Source organism: Phalaenopsis equestris, unplaced genomic scaffold, assembly GCF_001263595.1.
Source record: "Phalaenopsis equestris unplaced genomic scaffold, ASM126359v1 Scaffold000301, whole genome shotgun sequence".
Lineage (NCBI taxonomy): Eukaryota > Viridiplantae > Streptophyta > Magnoliopsida > Asparagales > Orchidaceae > Phalaenopsis > Phalaenopsis equestris.
Genome location: NW_018164743.1, coordinates 81,982 through 95,181, shown reverse-complemented (window position 1 = coordinate 95,181; position 13,200 = coordinate 81,982). Strand labels below are relative to the sequence as shown.

Below are 13,200 nucleotides of genomic sequence, written 5' to 3'. Positions count from 1 at the left end.
CTTGCGTTTCTTGCAATAAGTACACCAAAGATTGTCTTTGTTCTCCTTCCCTTTGTTATCTCTACCCGAGTGTTTAGGCAGATCATTCTTCGATTTCTCTTGATTTGTTTTTGCTGCTAAGGCTGAACCATCCATAGTATGTGGTTCTAGCATGACACTCCAACTTTCTTCTGCTCAGATTAATGAGATTGTCTCTTCTAGAGACGGTGTATCCTCCTTGCCGAGGATTTGGCTCCTAACATGATCAAATTCAGAATTCAATCCTGCCAAAAAATCATATATCTAATCCTTCTCAATGAACTTCTTCAAAGTGGCAGCATCATCAGGGCATTTCATCTCAATTACTCGATAGTTCCTGCCAAAGATTTTGCAACAGAGTTGCATACTCTGTGACAGATTTGTCTCCTTGTTTGGTGGCTCCGGTTTTTTCCTTGATTTCATACACAAGGGCAGCATCACGAGCCTTCGAGTATGTCCGGTTGATGTAGTCCCAGATTTCCTTTGCGGTATTCAAGAACATGCAAGTGTCATTGATTGTTGGGTCTATGGAATCCCATAGCCGGGACATAATCAAGGAATCCTCCTCATCCCATGCGGCAGAGGCTGGATCCTTTTTTTTGGTCGGGTTCCAAGTAGGTGATTAAGTCTCCCTTTGCCCTTTAGGTATGTGCGGGCAATTTGGGACCATTTGAGATAGTTCTTTCTATTGAACCTGTTGGATGCCCGAATATTCTGCAACACTCCAATTTTCTGAACCGCATTGGATTCTTCGGAATGGTTGAATTATGAATTTGATCCAATTTTCTGAACCGCAGCTGGGTAGGGAGGCCTCACGACATACAAACAGGAATCCAATTCAAATTCCTGTGCATAGAGACGGGAATCTGATTAAAATTCCTGTAGGAAGGCGCCAGCGGCAAAAGAATCAGCAGCAAAGGAGTCAGCGGCAAAGGAATCAACGGCAAGGGGATACAGGTAAAAGTTGCAGAGTAGAATACTCTAGGGTTTGGAACCTGGCTCTGATACCATGTGGTAAATCAGAAAGGAGAGAATAATTTTTTATTTCCAGTTTTTTTTAATTGATAATACATGGTATTATATAGGAGATTACAAGGAAAAAAAATAGGAAACTGACTCAAAACTGACATTCCTAAATCTGGAAACTATTTAACTAATTCCCTCAAATTGAAGGATTACAAATTAATTCTAATTCCCTTAATTTAAGGGATTACAAATTAATTCTCCCAATCTTATTTTCATCTCAGACACACCTCAACAATAATTATCAAGAATAATCATATTAGATTGTAAAACCTTCAAATACTCTTAGATTGATTTATATAAAATTTAATTGACATGCATATTACTTTCTTTTTAATGTCTTACCATACTTTAGGAGTATGAGTATTCACTGTTATGGTTAACTCGCTATTGATTTAAAATAATATTTTAGGTTTAATCATTTAATTAAAAAATGAATAGCATTAGAGAAAATGTTTATAAAAGACATAGACAACCTAACCAAAGGCAAATTGATAGCTATTTTAGTTTAACTTTTTAATTGTAGTGGTTCTTTCATTTGTTAAATGTTAGTTATAAAAAATGAATAAAAAAAATTAATTTTTCACCGTCCGACAGTCTGTACCTATCTTCGTTAATTTCAAACCTCGGGTTGGGTCGTGACAACACAATAGGCATGATGCATTCCTCCACTTCAACCATTCAACTTGAATTCGACTAATAACATCCATATCACTATCACTTTGAACAATAAACCCTAGATATCTAAAATGTTTACTCCTTTTAATAACTTGATCAACCGTTGTTACAAGCTCACCACTAAAATTACATTACATTTATTCAACTTTAGATCTACTCAAGTGAAAGCCTTTAGACTCTAAAGTTGGCCTCCATAATCCAAGTTTTTCTTGAACTCTCTCTAGTCTTATCCATAAGAAAGATATCATAAGCAAAAAGAACACACAAGGAACATAATCCTGTAGATGCCCAGTAAGAACATTCATAACTAAAGCAAAATAATATGGGCTTAAATCTGATTCCCGATGTAATCTAACTAAAATAGAAAAATATCGGTCAATCCTCATTGTGTTCAAACACAGGGAAGTGTTCTAGATCACATAACATCATATAAAAGGGTAATGTGAAAATTATTGCCACCTCCATGAGACCTCTCACATGCCTATATGGTACGTTTGAGGACAGTAGTATTAATATTAATGTAAATGAGAATAATTCTCCCATCTAAAAATTAACAGTTGAGTAATCAAGACAAGATGAAGATCAGATGTCATGCTTAAAACTATTTTATAATTCACTGTTAGCTGGGTTAAAAAAGGATGCTTTAAACTGCTTAAACGAACTGCATACTATCAGAAATCATGTTTATAACTTCTATGAAATTTTAAACCAAAACAATTTAGTGATATTCGTATGCTTTAAGTGCCAATGCTGCTTAGTGGCAAGAGATATTGCGTTCACATGGACTGAAATTTGGAAACACTAGCCAGTCATCAAGCATATGATATAATTACTCCCAATTAGTTGCATGGATCAAACTAAAAGCCTACCTTCACAGTGCGAACCTGCAGAAAAGTAAGGGGAAAGGTCATCAGGTTAGCATTCTAACTACGTCTTAATAACTCTGCTTTAAATTTCAAAGATACACGTCTTAAATTCATAATTGCTAACAAAAAAGGATGAAATCATGAGGGAGCATAAAGTATATCACTCAATTGGGTTGATAACTTATCTTCGTCATAGAAAATGGACGATTACCTTTGTTCTGACTGAAAGGGGATTTGCAACAACAAACTTGAAAAATTGTGGAAGATATTTACGCTCCCCATCACCATCATTGTAGAGCGCAGTGCAAACAAGCCTAACAATTACAAGAGCTATATATTTAATTATCAATGATAATAGGAGTAAGAAAAATATTTGTAACACATGCAAATGCTACCAACGTGTGAGGTCCTAGTTCCTTAACATCATGTTCCACGATGAAATCATATCTTCCTCCAGATCTTATAGATTCAACGGGCGATTTGGATGTGTCCAACAATAAAATTCTTTGTCTTTCTGTTTGAATTTCTGCCTGCATTTAATTAGAGTTGCAGTGAACGGCAAAATAAGAAAGCAAGCAATAATAACACGTTTACTAGACATATAACTTCCTAAGTAGCATTCACCTAGCAATTTTAAAATTCAATGATACTAAAAATAATGATATTTAGTAGAGCATACTATGTAAATCCATCTCAAACAAAAGACCAAATCAATATCAGCTTATATTCTCCTAAGATTCATAACAGCAATGAAAATAGAATAACCCATGCAAATGGTACCTTTAGCATACAAAAAAGAACATTGATATTCAGTTAAAAAGACAATGATATTTCGTGTGAATATTGTGCATATGAAGTCCTAAAGCAAAATCATACCTCCACCTTATTTCTCAAATGATTAATAACAGGAATGCAGAAAAAAAAATTCTCTATGCAAATTTTCCATTTATTTTAACTTTGATAGAATTGAACGAAAGGCAAGGAAATGAATTGAAATCTCAACAATTTTGGGATTGATAATGAATCTATGGCCATTGGTTTGAGCATTTTATTTTTTATCCATTTCATTTCACTCAAATTTCCAGCAATCAAACACAAGCTAAAAAAGAGCATTCAATTTTAGTGATACTAAAGGACAAAGCTTTTTGATTCTATACATACTCATAATCAACAACAAACAAAACTTTTATCCCACTAAGTGGGTGGGTCAGCTAAATGAATCCTTTTTCTCTATTGCGTCCTAGTTAGTGTCATATTTTCATTTAATTCAAATAAATTAAGATCCTTTTTTATACAATATGCCCAAGTTTTCCTAGGTCTACCTCTACCTTTCTTAACATAAGTTGAATCTAAAACATCTACTCTCCTAATCGGATCATCAGATGGCAGACATTTAATGTGACCAAACCATCAAAGACGACTCTCTCTAATTACGTTCGAATCTAAAGCTACACCAACCCTATCATGAATATTTTCATTTCGCATTTTCGCATTTTGTATGTATCTAAGTGTAAAGCCACTCATTCACCTAATCATTCTCATCTCTGCAATCCTTAACTTAGTTTTATACTTCTCTTTTAAAAGCCAACATTCAATTAAAAGCCAACATTCAACATCCAACATTCAACATCATAGAGCATTGCAGGTATCACCACCATCTTATAAAATTTTCCTTCCAGTCAAAGCGATGCTTTTCTATCACACAATAGGCCCAAAGCATTACTCCACTTCAACCAACCAGCTTAAATTCTACTAATAACATCCCCGTCTATATCACCATCACTTTGAACGATAGACCGGAGATATCTAAAACGTTCACACCTTTTAATAATTTGATCACCCATAGTTAAAATTTTGTCACTAGAGCTACTACTACTAAGATTACATTCCATGTATTCAATTTTAAATCCACTCAAATGAAGGCCTTTAGACTCCAATGTAGACCTCCATAATTCAAGTTTTTCCTGAGCTTTCTATCGTCTTATCCACGAGAAGGATATCATTAGCAAAAACAATACACCAAGGTACATCCTCTTGTAAATGTCCACTAAGACCATCCTTAAGTAAAGCAAAAGGATATGAGCTTAAATCCAATCCGTGATGTAATCCAAAAGAAATAGCAAAATATTTGGTCAATCCTCCTTATGTTTGAGCACAAGTAATAGCTCTAGTATGCATATCTTTACTGACTTGAATATAAGTCATATCAACAACTTTCTTCTAAAGAACACCGCAAAGAATATCTCTTGGAACCTTATCGTAAGCTTTTTCTAAATCAATAAAAATCATATGTAGATCCTCTTTATAATCTCTGAACTTCTCCATCAAACCTCTCAATAATTACATAGCTTGCATGGTAGACCTGCCCGACATAAATCCAAATTTATTATGAGAAATCGTTGTAATACGTCTTAACCTATGTTCAATTACCCTCTTCCATAATTTTAAAGTATGACATATTAACTTAATTTTTCTATAATTTGCACACTCTCGTGCATCTCCTTTATTCTTAAAAATAAGAACCAAAATACTCTTCCTCCACCTCTTCCTCCACTCCTCAGGTTCTTCCTCCACTCCTCAGGTATCTTTTTAGTTTTCAAAATAATATTAAAGAGTTTAGTAAGCCAAGAAACTCTCAAATATCCTCTATATTTTCACAGTTCAATTGGGCTATCATCAGGTCCTACAGACTTTCCACCCTTTATTTTCTTTTAAGCTTCCCCAACTTCTTTTTTACTAATGCGATGGTAAAAATGAAGCATTTTATTATTATTAACGATAGCAAGATCACTAAGGCACTAAGATCGATCGCATTTTCAGAAACTTTATTAAAAAGTTTATCAAAATAACTCACCCACTTATGTTGAATATTTTTTTTATAAGAAAAGGCACTTCATGATTTTCATCTTTAATACACTTTACATGAGTTAAATCTTTATGTTTCTTTTCTCTTTGTTTGGCTTAGTTTATAGATATATTTTAACAATCCTTAGTATCTTATATATTAAAAAGATCACTAAAAGCAGAATTATTAGCATCACTGATTATTCTTTTAGATTCCCTACGGCTCGTTTGATATTTTTCTCAGTTCTTTAAGCTTTTACATTTAAACCAATTTTTATAACATAACTTCTTATATTTTATCTTTTCGTATACATTATTATTTCACTACAAACTATTTTTATTTATAGAAGTCTTTTCTTTTTATTCTCTAAGTACATCTTTGTCGCTTGTTTATTTTGTCCCACATAGAATTTGTTTCTTCATGAATATCCCAAATTTTGAAATCTTAAATTTTACTCATAAAATAATTTTATTTGTCTTTTATGTAGCCTCATCAAATTCTACGATGATGATTCATAATATTCTTTATTTTACAACTCTTCATCTTAAAATCTAGAGCTAATACTCTATGTTGAGTACTTGAATCCTCACTTGGTATGACCTTACAATATTTACATTCTTGACAATCTCTTCTTCTCATAAGAAAATAATCAATTTGTATTTTATTAGATCCATTCTTATAAGTAATAATATGTTCATCTCATTTATTAAATAGAGTATTAGTAATAATAAAATCATACGATAAAGCAAAATCTAATAGGGCTCTACTTTCTACATTAATCACTCCAAAACCGTAGCCACCATGAATATTTTTAAAAGCTTCTAACACTCTAACATGTCCATTTAAATCTGCTCAAATAAAAATCTTTTCTTCAAGAGGTATCATTTGTATTAAATCTTCTAAGTCCTTTCAAAATTTATCTATAGAACCTATATTTAAACCTGCTTAAGGAGCCTTAACACTTATAATATTAAAAAATATTAGTATCAACAATAATCATAAAGGCTATAACTATATCTCCAATTCTATTTATTTTTACAATATTATCTTTTAAACTCTTATCTATAATTACACCTACACCACATCTAGTGTGACACTTACCTGAATACCAAAATTTAAAAACTAAGTTATCAATCTTTTTAGTCTTTTCTCCAACTCATTTAGATTCTTGAATACATAAGATATTTTTCTTTCTATAAATCAAAATATCAGCTAATTTCATTAATTTACCTGTGAGACTACCTATATTTCAAGATCTCATCCTACTATTAGTTTCATGGACTAACTTTTTTGTCTGCATCCATCCATAATGCGGAAACTCTTGCTATTAGACATTGCACCCAGGCGCCGGTGTAGCGGCCCTTGCACACTTTTCACTGTATTCAGGTCATACGGTGTGTCGCTTCCAGGGGACGCCCTAGCATTTACACAATGATTAAAAGGTTTTATGTCATGATTTTTTTATAAGTTTTACGCTGACTTTCGACTACCTAATGCAACCCTCACTTTTTCACATCCAGGACTTAGGACCCGACAATGACAGTGTTATGTACATACTCTTAATCGATAATGTAAATTTATAACTACAACACATGATCTCTTCTATTCATTAATTTAAACAAAATGTAGTTGTTATTGCAAAATTACTTATTATAGCCATGCAGAGGAAACTGCCAAAGATAAATTGCTTTCTCAAAGACCATAAGTAAGCGTCCATAAGTAAGCTTATGTAATTGGGGTTATCAGTGATCATTTAGAACATTGAAATGTGGCTTTCTCTTGTACTATGTTTAGACTAAGAACTCTACCAACCATAAATATCACTTCTAATTAAAACTTGAAAATAGGCATTAACAACCAAAGGTAAAAAGATGTCATGCATCATAGTCGAGTTTTAAAAGTGACTAAAAAATAATGTGGCAAACAAGATGTAATGCACCAGTCCATGCTGACAATACCCAGACACAAAATCATTAACTTGTATTTAAGTTCATGTTGTGACCAGATATATGTGCGGAAATGAGGAAATACCATTCAAGAAATCATAAACAAAACTTTGAACAGATGCACACAAAAAAGAATTCACAAAAAAACACTAACTCTACGATTTAACTCGGAAAATCCCAAAAGCAATAAAAAAATGGAAGAACCACACCGCACCAAAAAATTCACTATGAAGAAAAGAAGATAAATATATAGATTACGCTACACTCAACCCTCTCTATATAATTTTGAAACACAAGAATGCTCTTAACTTCTAACACTAATAAAAAATCACAAAATATAAAGCCTTCGACATAAACTCTTCATTCTGACAGCAAAAAAGAAATTTAAACACCGAACTACAGAAATTTGGTTATAGGCACCTAAGGGCCACCCCTGGGCGCTAGGTTTACAAGCGTTTGATTCGGGGAGGGTGTGGCTGAGCCCCTCCTGGGCGCAGCAATTCCAAGGGTCTATCCTAAAAGCAAGGTGTTACTCACTGGCGCTAAGGTGTCACTCCAGGTGTTGAGGAGCCACTCCAGGTGTTGCTGAATAACGCTAGGTGTCAGGCGACAGGCGCCATTCCATGTGTTGGGATTCCTCAAAACTCTATAATCATACTCCATATATAACAATCTCTTACTTGGAGACTGATTGCAACCAATCTTTCACCTTCCAATCTATATCAACTTCATAGTAATTTATTGTAGTGTGTCTTAACACGAGTCTCAAACTTCCTGAACTCCAACTGAAGTCAAACATAGCTTCAGTTTCTCAATTGTAACAACCTTAATCAAAATATCAACAGAATTCTGAACTATTTATCTTCTCCAAAGATAATTGATTATCATTTAAGAGTGAACTAATGAAGTAACACCTTAACTGAATGTGATTCATCCTCACATGAGTACATGACATGCGGCATTTTTGGCTAGATGAATAGCACCAATACATTCACTATGAAGATTTTCATTCCCTTGTTGTCAGGTTCTGCATAAAACCACATAGTCAAATCATTTCCTTACCAGCTACAATGATAGCAATATACACAGTTTTTGTAATCCACGGTGCAACAATTTTCTATAATCTGCAAACCCAACTCACTGTTATGTTCCCAAAAGAAAAGATGTAACTTATCATATACTTATTCTACAATCAATATCTCCTACTAGATATGAATCTATATATCTCAGTAAACCAATCTCTACAATTTCAAAACAAAATGTTTTGTTGATTGTTCCCCTCAAATATATGAGAATCTACTTCGCTGTCTCTCAATCAAGTTTAACTGGATTACTCATGTACCGACTGATCACTTTCTCGACATGTGCAACATCTGGTCGTGTACATATCATCGCATACGTCAAGCCTTCAACAATTGAAGCATACAAAGTTCTTCTCATTCGTGTCTGTTCTGCTTCAGACTTAGATGATTCTTCCTTAGATAATTTCAAGTGAATATCTAAGGGGGTGAAGCTAAATTTTGCCTCACTTGAGTTAAATTTTTGTAGGACCTTCTCACTATATACTGCATAAGACAACTTCAATATACATGTACTTTTGTCCCTGTTGATTCCCATACAAAAAATTTCCTTAATTTGATCTAAATCCATCTCAAACTCTCTTTGTAATTGCTCATTTAAGTCTCCAGTCTTCTCTATCTTTGCTTTTGCAATCAATATACCATCCACATACAAAAGAAGCACAATATAATAATTACCAAAATGCTTAGTAAAGCGACAGTGAACTGTTTGGCACTTTATGTTCTCATTGTTTGTCATAAACATGTCAAATCTTTATACTACTATCTTTGGGACTACTTAAACCATAAAGACTCTTCTTCAGTTTAAAGACCATGTTTTCTCTTCCTAGAACTTGATATCCATATGGTTGCAACATATACAATTCTTCTAATAAGTTACCATGTAAGAAAGTTGTCGTCACATCTATCTGCTCCATATGTGGATCTTCTTTTATTACTAAACTCAACACAACATTAATAGTTGTCATCTTCACTGCACGAGAAAATATCTCACTGTAATGTAAACCTTCATTTTGTTGAAACCCCTGCAACATCTGGTATCATCTAACTCTTCTTTCAACCTGTAAATCCACTAGTTGCGCAAGGCCTTTTTCCGCCTAATAATTCTATCAAATCACATATTTGATTTGACCTTACTGACTAAATCTCATCATTAATGACAAACTCTCACTCATTTGAGCCTTCAACTTGAGTAGTCTCATCATAACAATCGGGTTCACAACTATCAGCTAGCAATTGATAGAACAAAGAAAGAGAATACATCTGCATCAATCGTTTGATTTTGCTAAATCTTCTGACTTAGTAGATGTTTGAGGAACTTCATTTGCATCATCAGATTAAGCACATTTTCTTTCTTTGCCTTCCTAATCATAGGTATCTTCTATCTCAACATATTTGGAGGGCTCTTTAGAAGTAACTTATAAACAATCATGAGTTTTGTTTATGCTCTTGTAGATCTCAATTTCATCAAAAGTGACATCTCTACTCCTAATAAAATTTTTATTCCGATAGTCGCAAAATTTGTATCCAAATTCATCTAAGTCGTACTTAATGGAAGTACACTTAATAGATTTTAAATCAAGCCTACTTATGAATCCTGCATTAACATGCACATATGATGAAAAATTAAATAATATCATGTGAGATAGAATTACCTCTTTATCACTCCAAACTTTTTCAAGTAAGCATTAAATCAAAGGTATTGATAGGTCATGATTGAGTGAGAAATGTATGAAGTCCCCATTTTTTAAAAACAAACTTTCTAGTTTAAAATCTATAGATCGAGATTTATGTGAAAATTATGTTTATGACAGACAAAAAAATATTAATTTCTCCAAAAATTGGTCAAAGATGAAGTCTAACTAGTTGAAGTTGGTGCAAACCGGTATATGAGGTTCTACTTTAGTTCAACCCGTAGGAGGTTCTCAATACTTTGTCAGTTCCATTGATGATCACAGTAGGAAGGTATGAGTGTACTCATTGAAACATAAATATAATATATTTGAGGTGTTTAAGAAGTGTGAAACCATAGTTAGAAATAAGACAAGCTTGAAGTTGAATTGTCTTAGATCAGATAATTATAACAAGTCTCATGATCAAAGATTCAGGAATTATTGTGCATCAAGAGTAATCAGATTGAGTTCACTATTCCAAAAGCATTACAACAAAATGATATAGTTGAGCGCATGAATAGAGTCATCACAAAGGGTGTCAAGAGCATGAGACTATATACAAGCTTGTCAAAGCAATTTGAGTAGAAGTGGTGAATACTGCAACATATGGTCAAGTTTGAGATGTCATAGACTTGCATCACCATTTGTTCCACCAACACCAATAGATTCAAACATCTAGTTGATCAGATAAAGCGTGCATTCAATGTTGTTGTTGACCCTACTTTTTGTTGAGGTCTAATCTTTCTTCCTTAGAAGCTTAAGATCTAGCCATAAAACTTTCTTATTAACTATGCTAGAGGACTAGTAATGGAACCCTACCCCACTAGAAATTCTAAACACCTCTTTGTTCTTCTTGGAGTTTCACATGTTTGGTTCTAACCTCTAGCACTTAGTAGGATGGAGTCAAGCATGGGGGAGCTCAAGAGGAGTCCCCATAGGACTATCTGGCCTTAAGATTAGCCCAGGGTGGTGTGGTTTTGGCCAGTCGTGCACACACACAATTGCACCCCTCACTTTCACACACAACCTAAAAACAACCTAAAACCCTTAACCAATCCAATCATGCTTAGCCTAATCCCCTACTCTTTTGGAGACTCATGTGGATGGTTCCCCAAATCCTTAGCTCTTGGGTAGGATGGCTAGAACAACACATGGAGGACCCAAAATAAGGTTATCTTGGTCTCATGGCATCATAAGGGTAATTTTGTGATTAAATTTCTCATTGGATCCTTATTTTACCTATAACTCCAATTTTGGCCTTTTAGCCTCAAACTTTCCCAAAATTACTAAAATACCTCTAGAACCCTAAAATTTTCAAAATTACTCAAATCCTCAATTTTTATCCAAAAATCATCTCAGACCATTCCAAACCACTCAAATTACCTAAAACACCCCAAAATTCCCAGAATACCCCTAAAATTTCCAATATTACCAAAATGCCTCTTATGGCCCAAAAATTCTCAAAACTTCCCAAATCATTCCAAACATCCTCAAAATCAATCCTAGCCATCCATTGGGCCTAATTTGATCAAATTGACCAATTTTGACAAAAATCCCAATTTTGCCCTTAAAGACCCAAATTCCCCTAATTCACCCTCAATTTCCACCAAATTGATTTCAAACTTTCCAATTTTCAAATCCAAATCAAATTTCATCTTGTCTAAGTCCAATTGAACCCAATTATAAGTCCAAATCCCGAGCATATTTCAAATGCTCCAAATTGGCCTAATTTCAAAATTCCACCAAATTAAACTCCCTAACCCATTCAATCTCATCAAATTTACTTCTTAAACTCTTCATGATATTCTTCTAGACCAAATTGAGCCCTCCATTGGCCTAGAACCAAGCTCAAGCCTAGCCCAAATCAAACCCAAACCAAAATCCTCAATTTTGCCCAAAACTCCAAATCTCACCAAATTGAACCTCATAGCCTCTCAATTTCCACTCAATTGATAACCAAATGCCTCATGAAAATCTTCTACAACAAATTGGCCAATCAATTGACCAAGATCCAAGCTCTAGCAAGGCCAAACCCAAGTTCAAGTCAAACCCCAAGTTTTGAACCCAAGCCTTAAACTTACCTTGAATCATTTGGCTTAGCCCAAACTTGGCCACCACAGACGCAAGTTAGACCCTAAGGACCAGCCTAGATCCACCTAGCCCACCCTAAGGGTGCCATGGACCAAGAGTCCCTTGAATTAGGAGATTTCTTCCTAAATTCGACTAAACCAAGGGAATTCTTCCCACCAGCCTTCCCAAGCACCCAAACCATCACAATTAAACATTCTAGCTCCCTGACTCACCTAGCCACCAGCTCAACCCTGGCCGGTCGGCCTAGTGGCCGTAAAACACCATGCCCGAGAGGTCCCAAATGGATCAAACCCAAAATTGGGACTCTCTAAGATGGCTCAGCCCCATTGGCCAATTGCATCGTTCATACCTCCACATAAGCGTCATCCCCCCCCCCCCCCCCCCCCTGAGTCAAATCTCATTGCTCCCAACCCTCCATAGCCATTGTCCCGCTGGGACTTTGAGCTTAAAATCTATGACATTTTCTGTCATTCCACAAACCTTTACCAAACTTCAAATTAACTCACTCTAAAGCTTCCTCAGACCAAACGAGGAAGTTCACCACTGAAAGCCTCATCTATTGAGCCCTCTAACTCGCTCCTAGACCAAAGTCGCATCACCTGTTGGTTGAACTCTTACTTAGAAATTATATCAGAGCAAGGTGACACTTCGAGGAGATTCGTTGGAGTGCAACGAAGCTTCTACAAGCACCCAATTGAGGCCTCACCTCTTGAGCAAAGGTATATTTCAAAATCCCTAATTTTAGTCTCAGTTTCATTAATTGTGAAGTAGATTTGTATTTCATACGTATGTAGGGCTGTCAAAACGGCTCGTTGTTCGCGAACAGCTCGTGTTCGACTAGTTAAGAAGCTTGTGTTCGGCTCGTTAATTTTGTTCGATAAGTTAACGAGCCGAACACGAACTAAGATGTGTTCGTTCGTGTTCGGCTCGTTTTGGCTCGAAATACTACTCATCAAGTTTATATATATATATATATATATA

The 13,200-nt window shown here is 34.8% G+C and overlaps 1 protein-coding gene across 3 annotated transcripts in view; it reads right to left on the bottom strand.

Annotated features, from left to right (window-relative positions):
* LOC110025495 (probable trafficking protein particle complex subunit 13 homolog) overlaps positions 1-13,200 on the bottom strand; it is a 106,887-nt gene that overhangs the window by 71,709 nt on the left and 21,978 nt on the right. For all 3 annotated transcript variants that reach the window (XM_020726006.1, XM_020726005.1, XM_020726007.1), the window contains 3 exons: positions 2,985-3,115; positions 2,797-2,899; positions 2,589-2,603 (listed from right to left, as the gene is read on the bottom strand). In XM_020726006.1, coding sequence (XP_020581665.1) covers positions 2,589-2,603; positions 2,797-2,899; positions 2,985-3,115 — 249 coding nt within the window. The remainder of the gene's footprint in view (positions 1-2,588; positions 2,604-2,796; positions 2,900-2,984; positions 3,116-13,200) is intronic.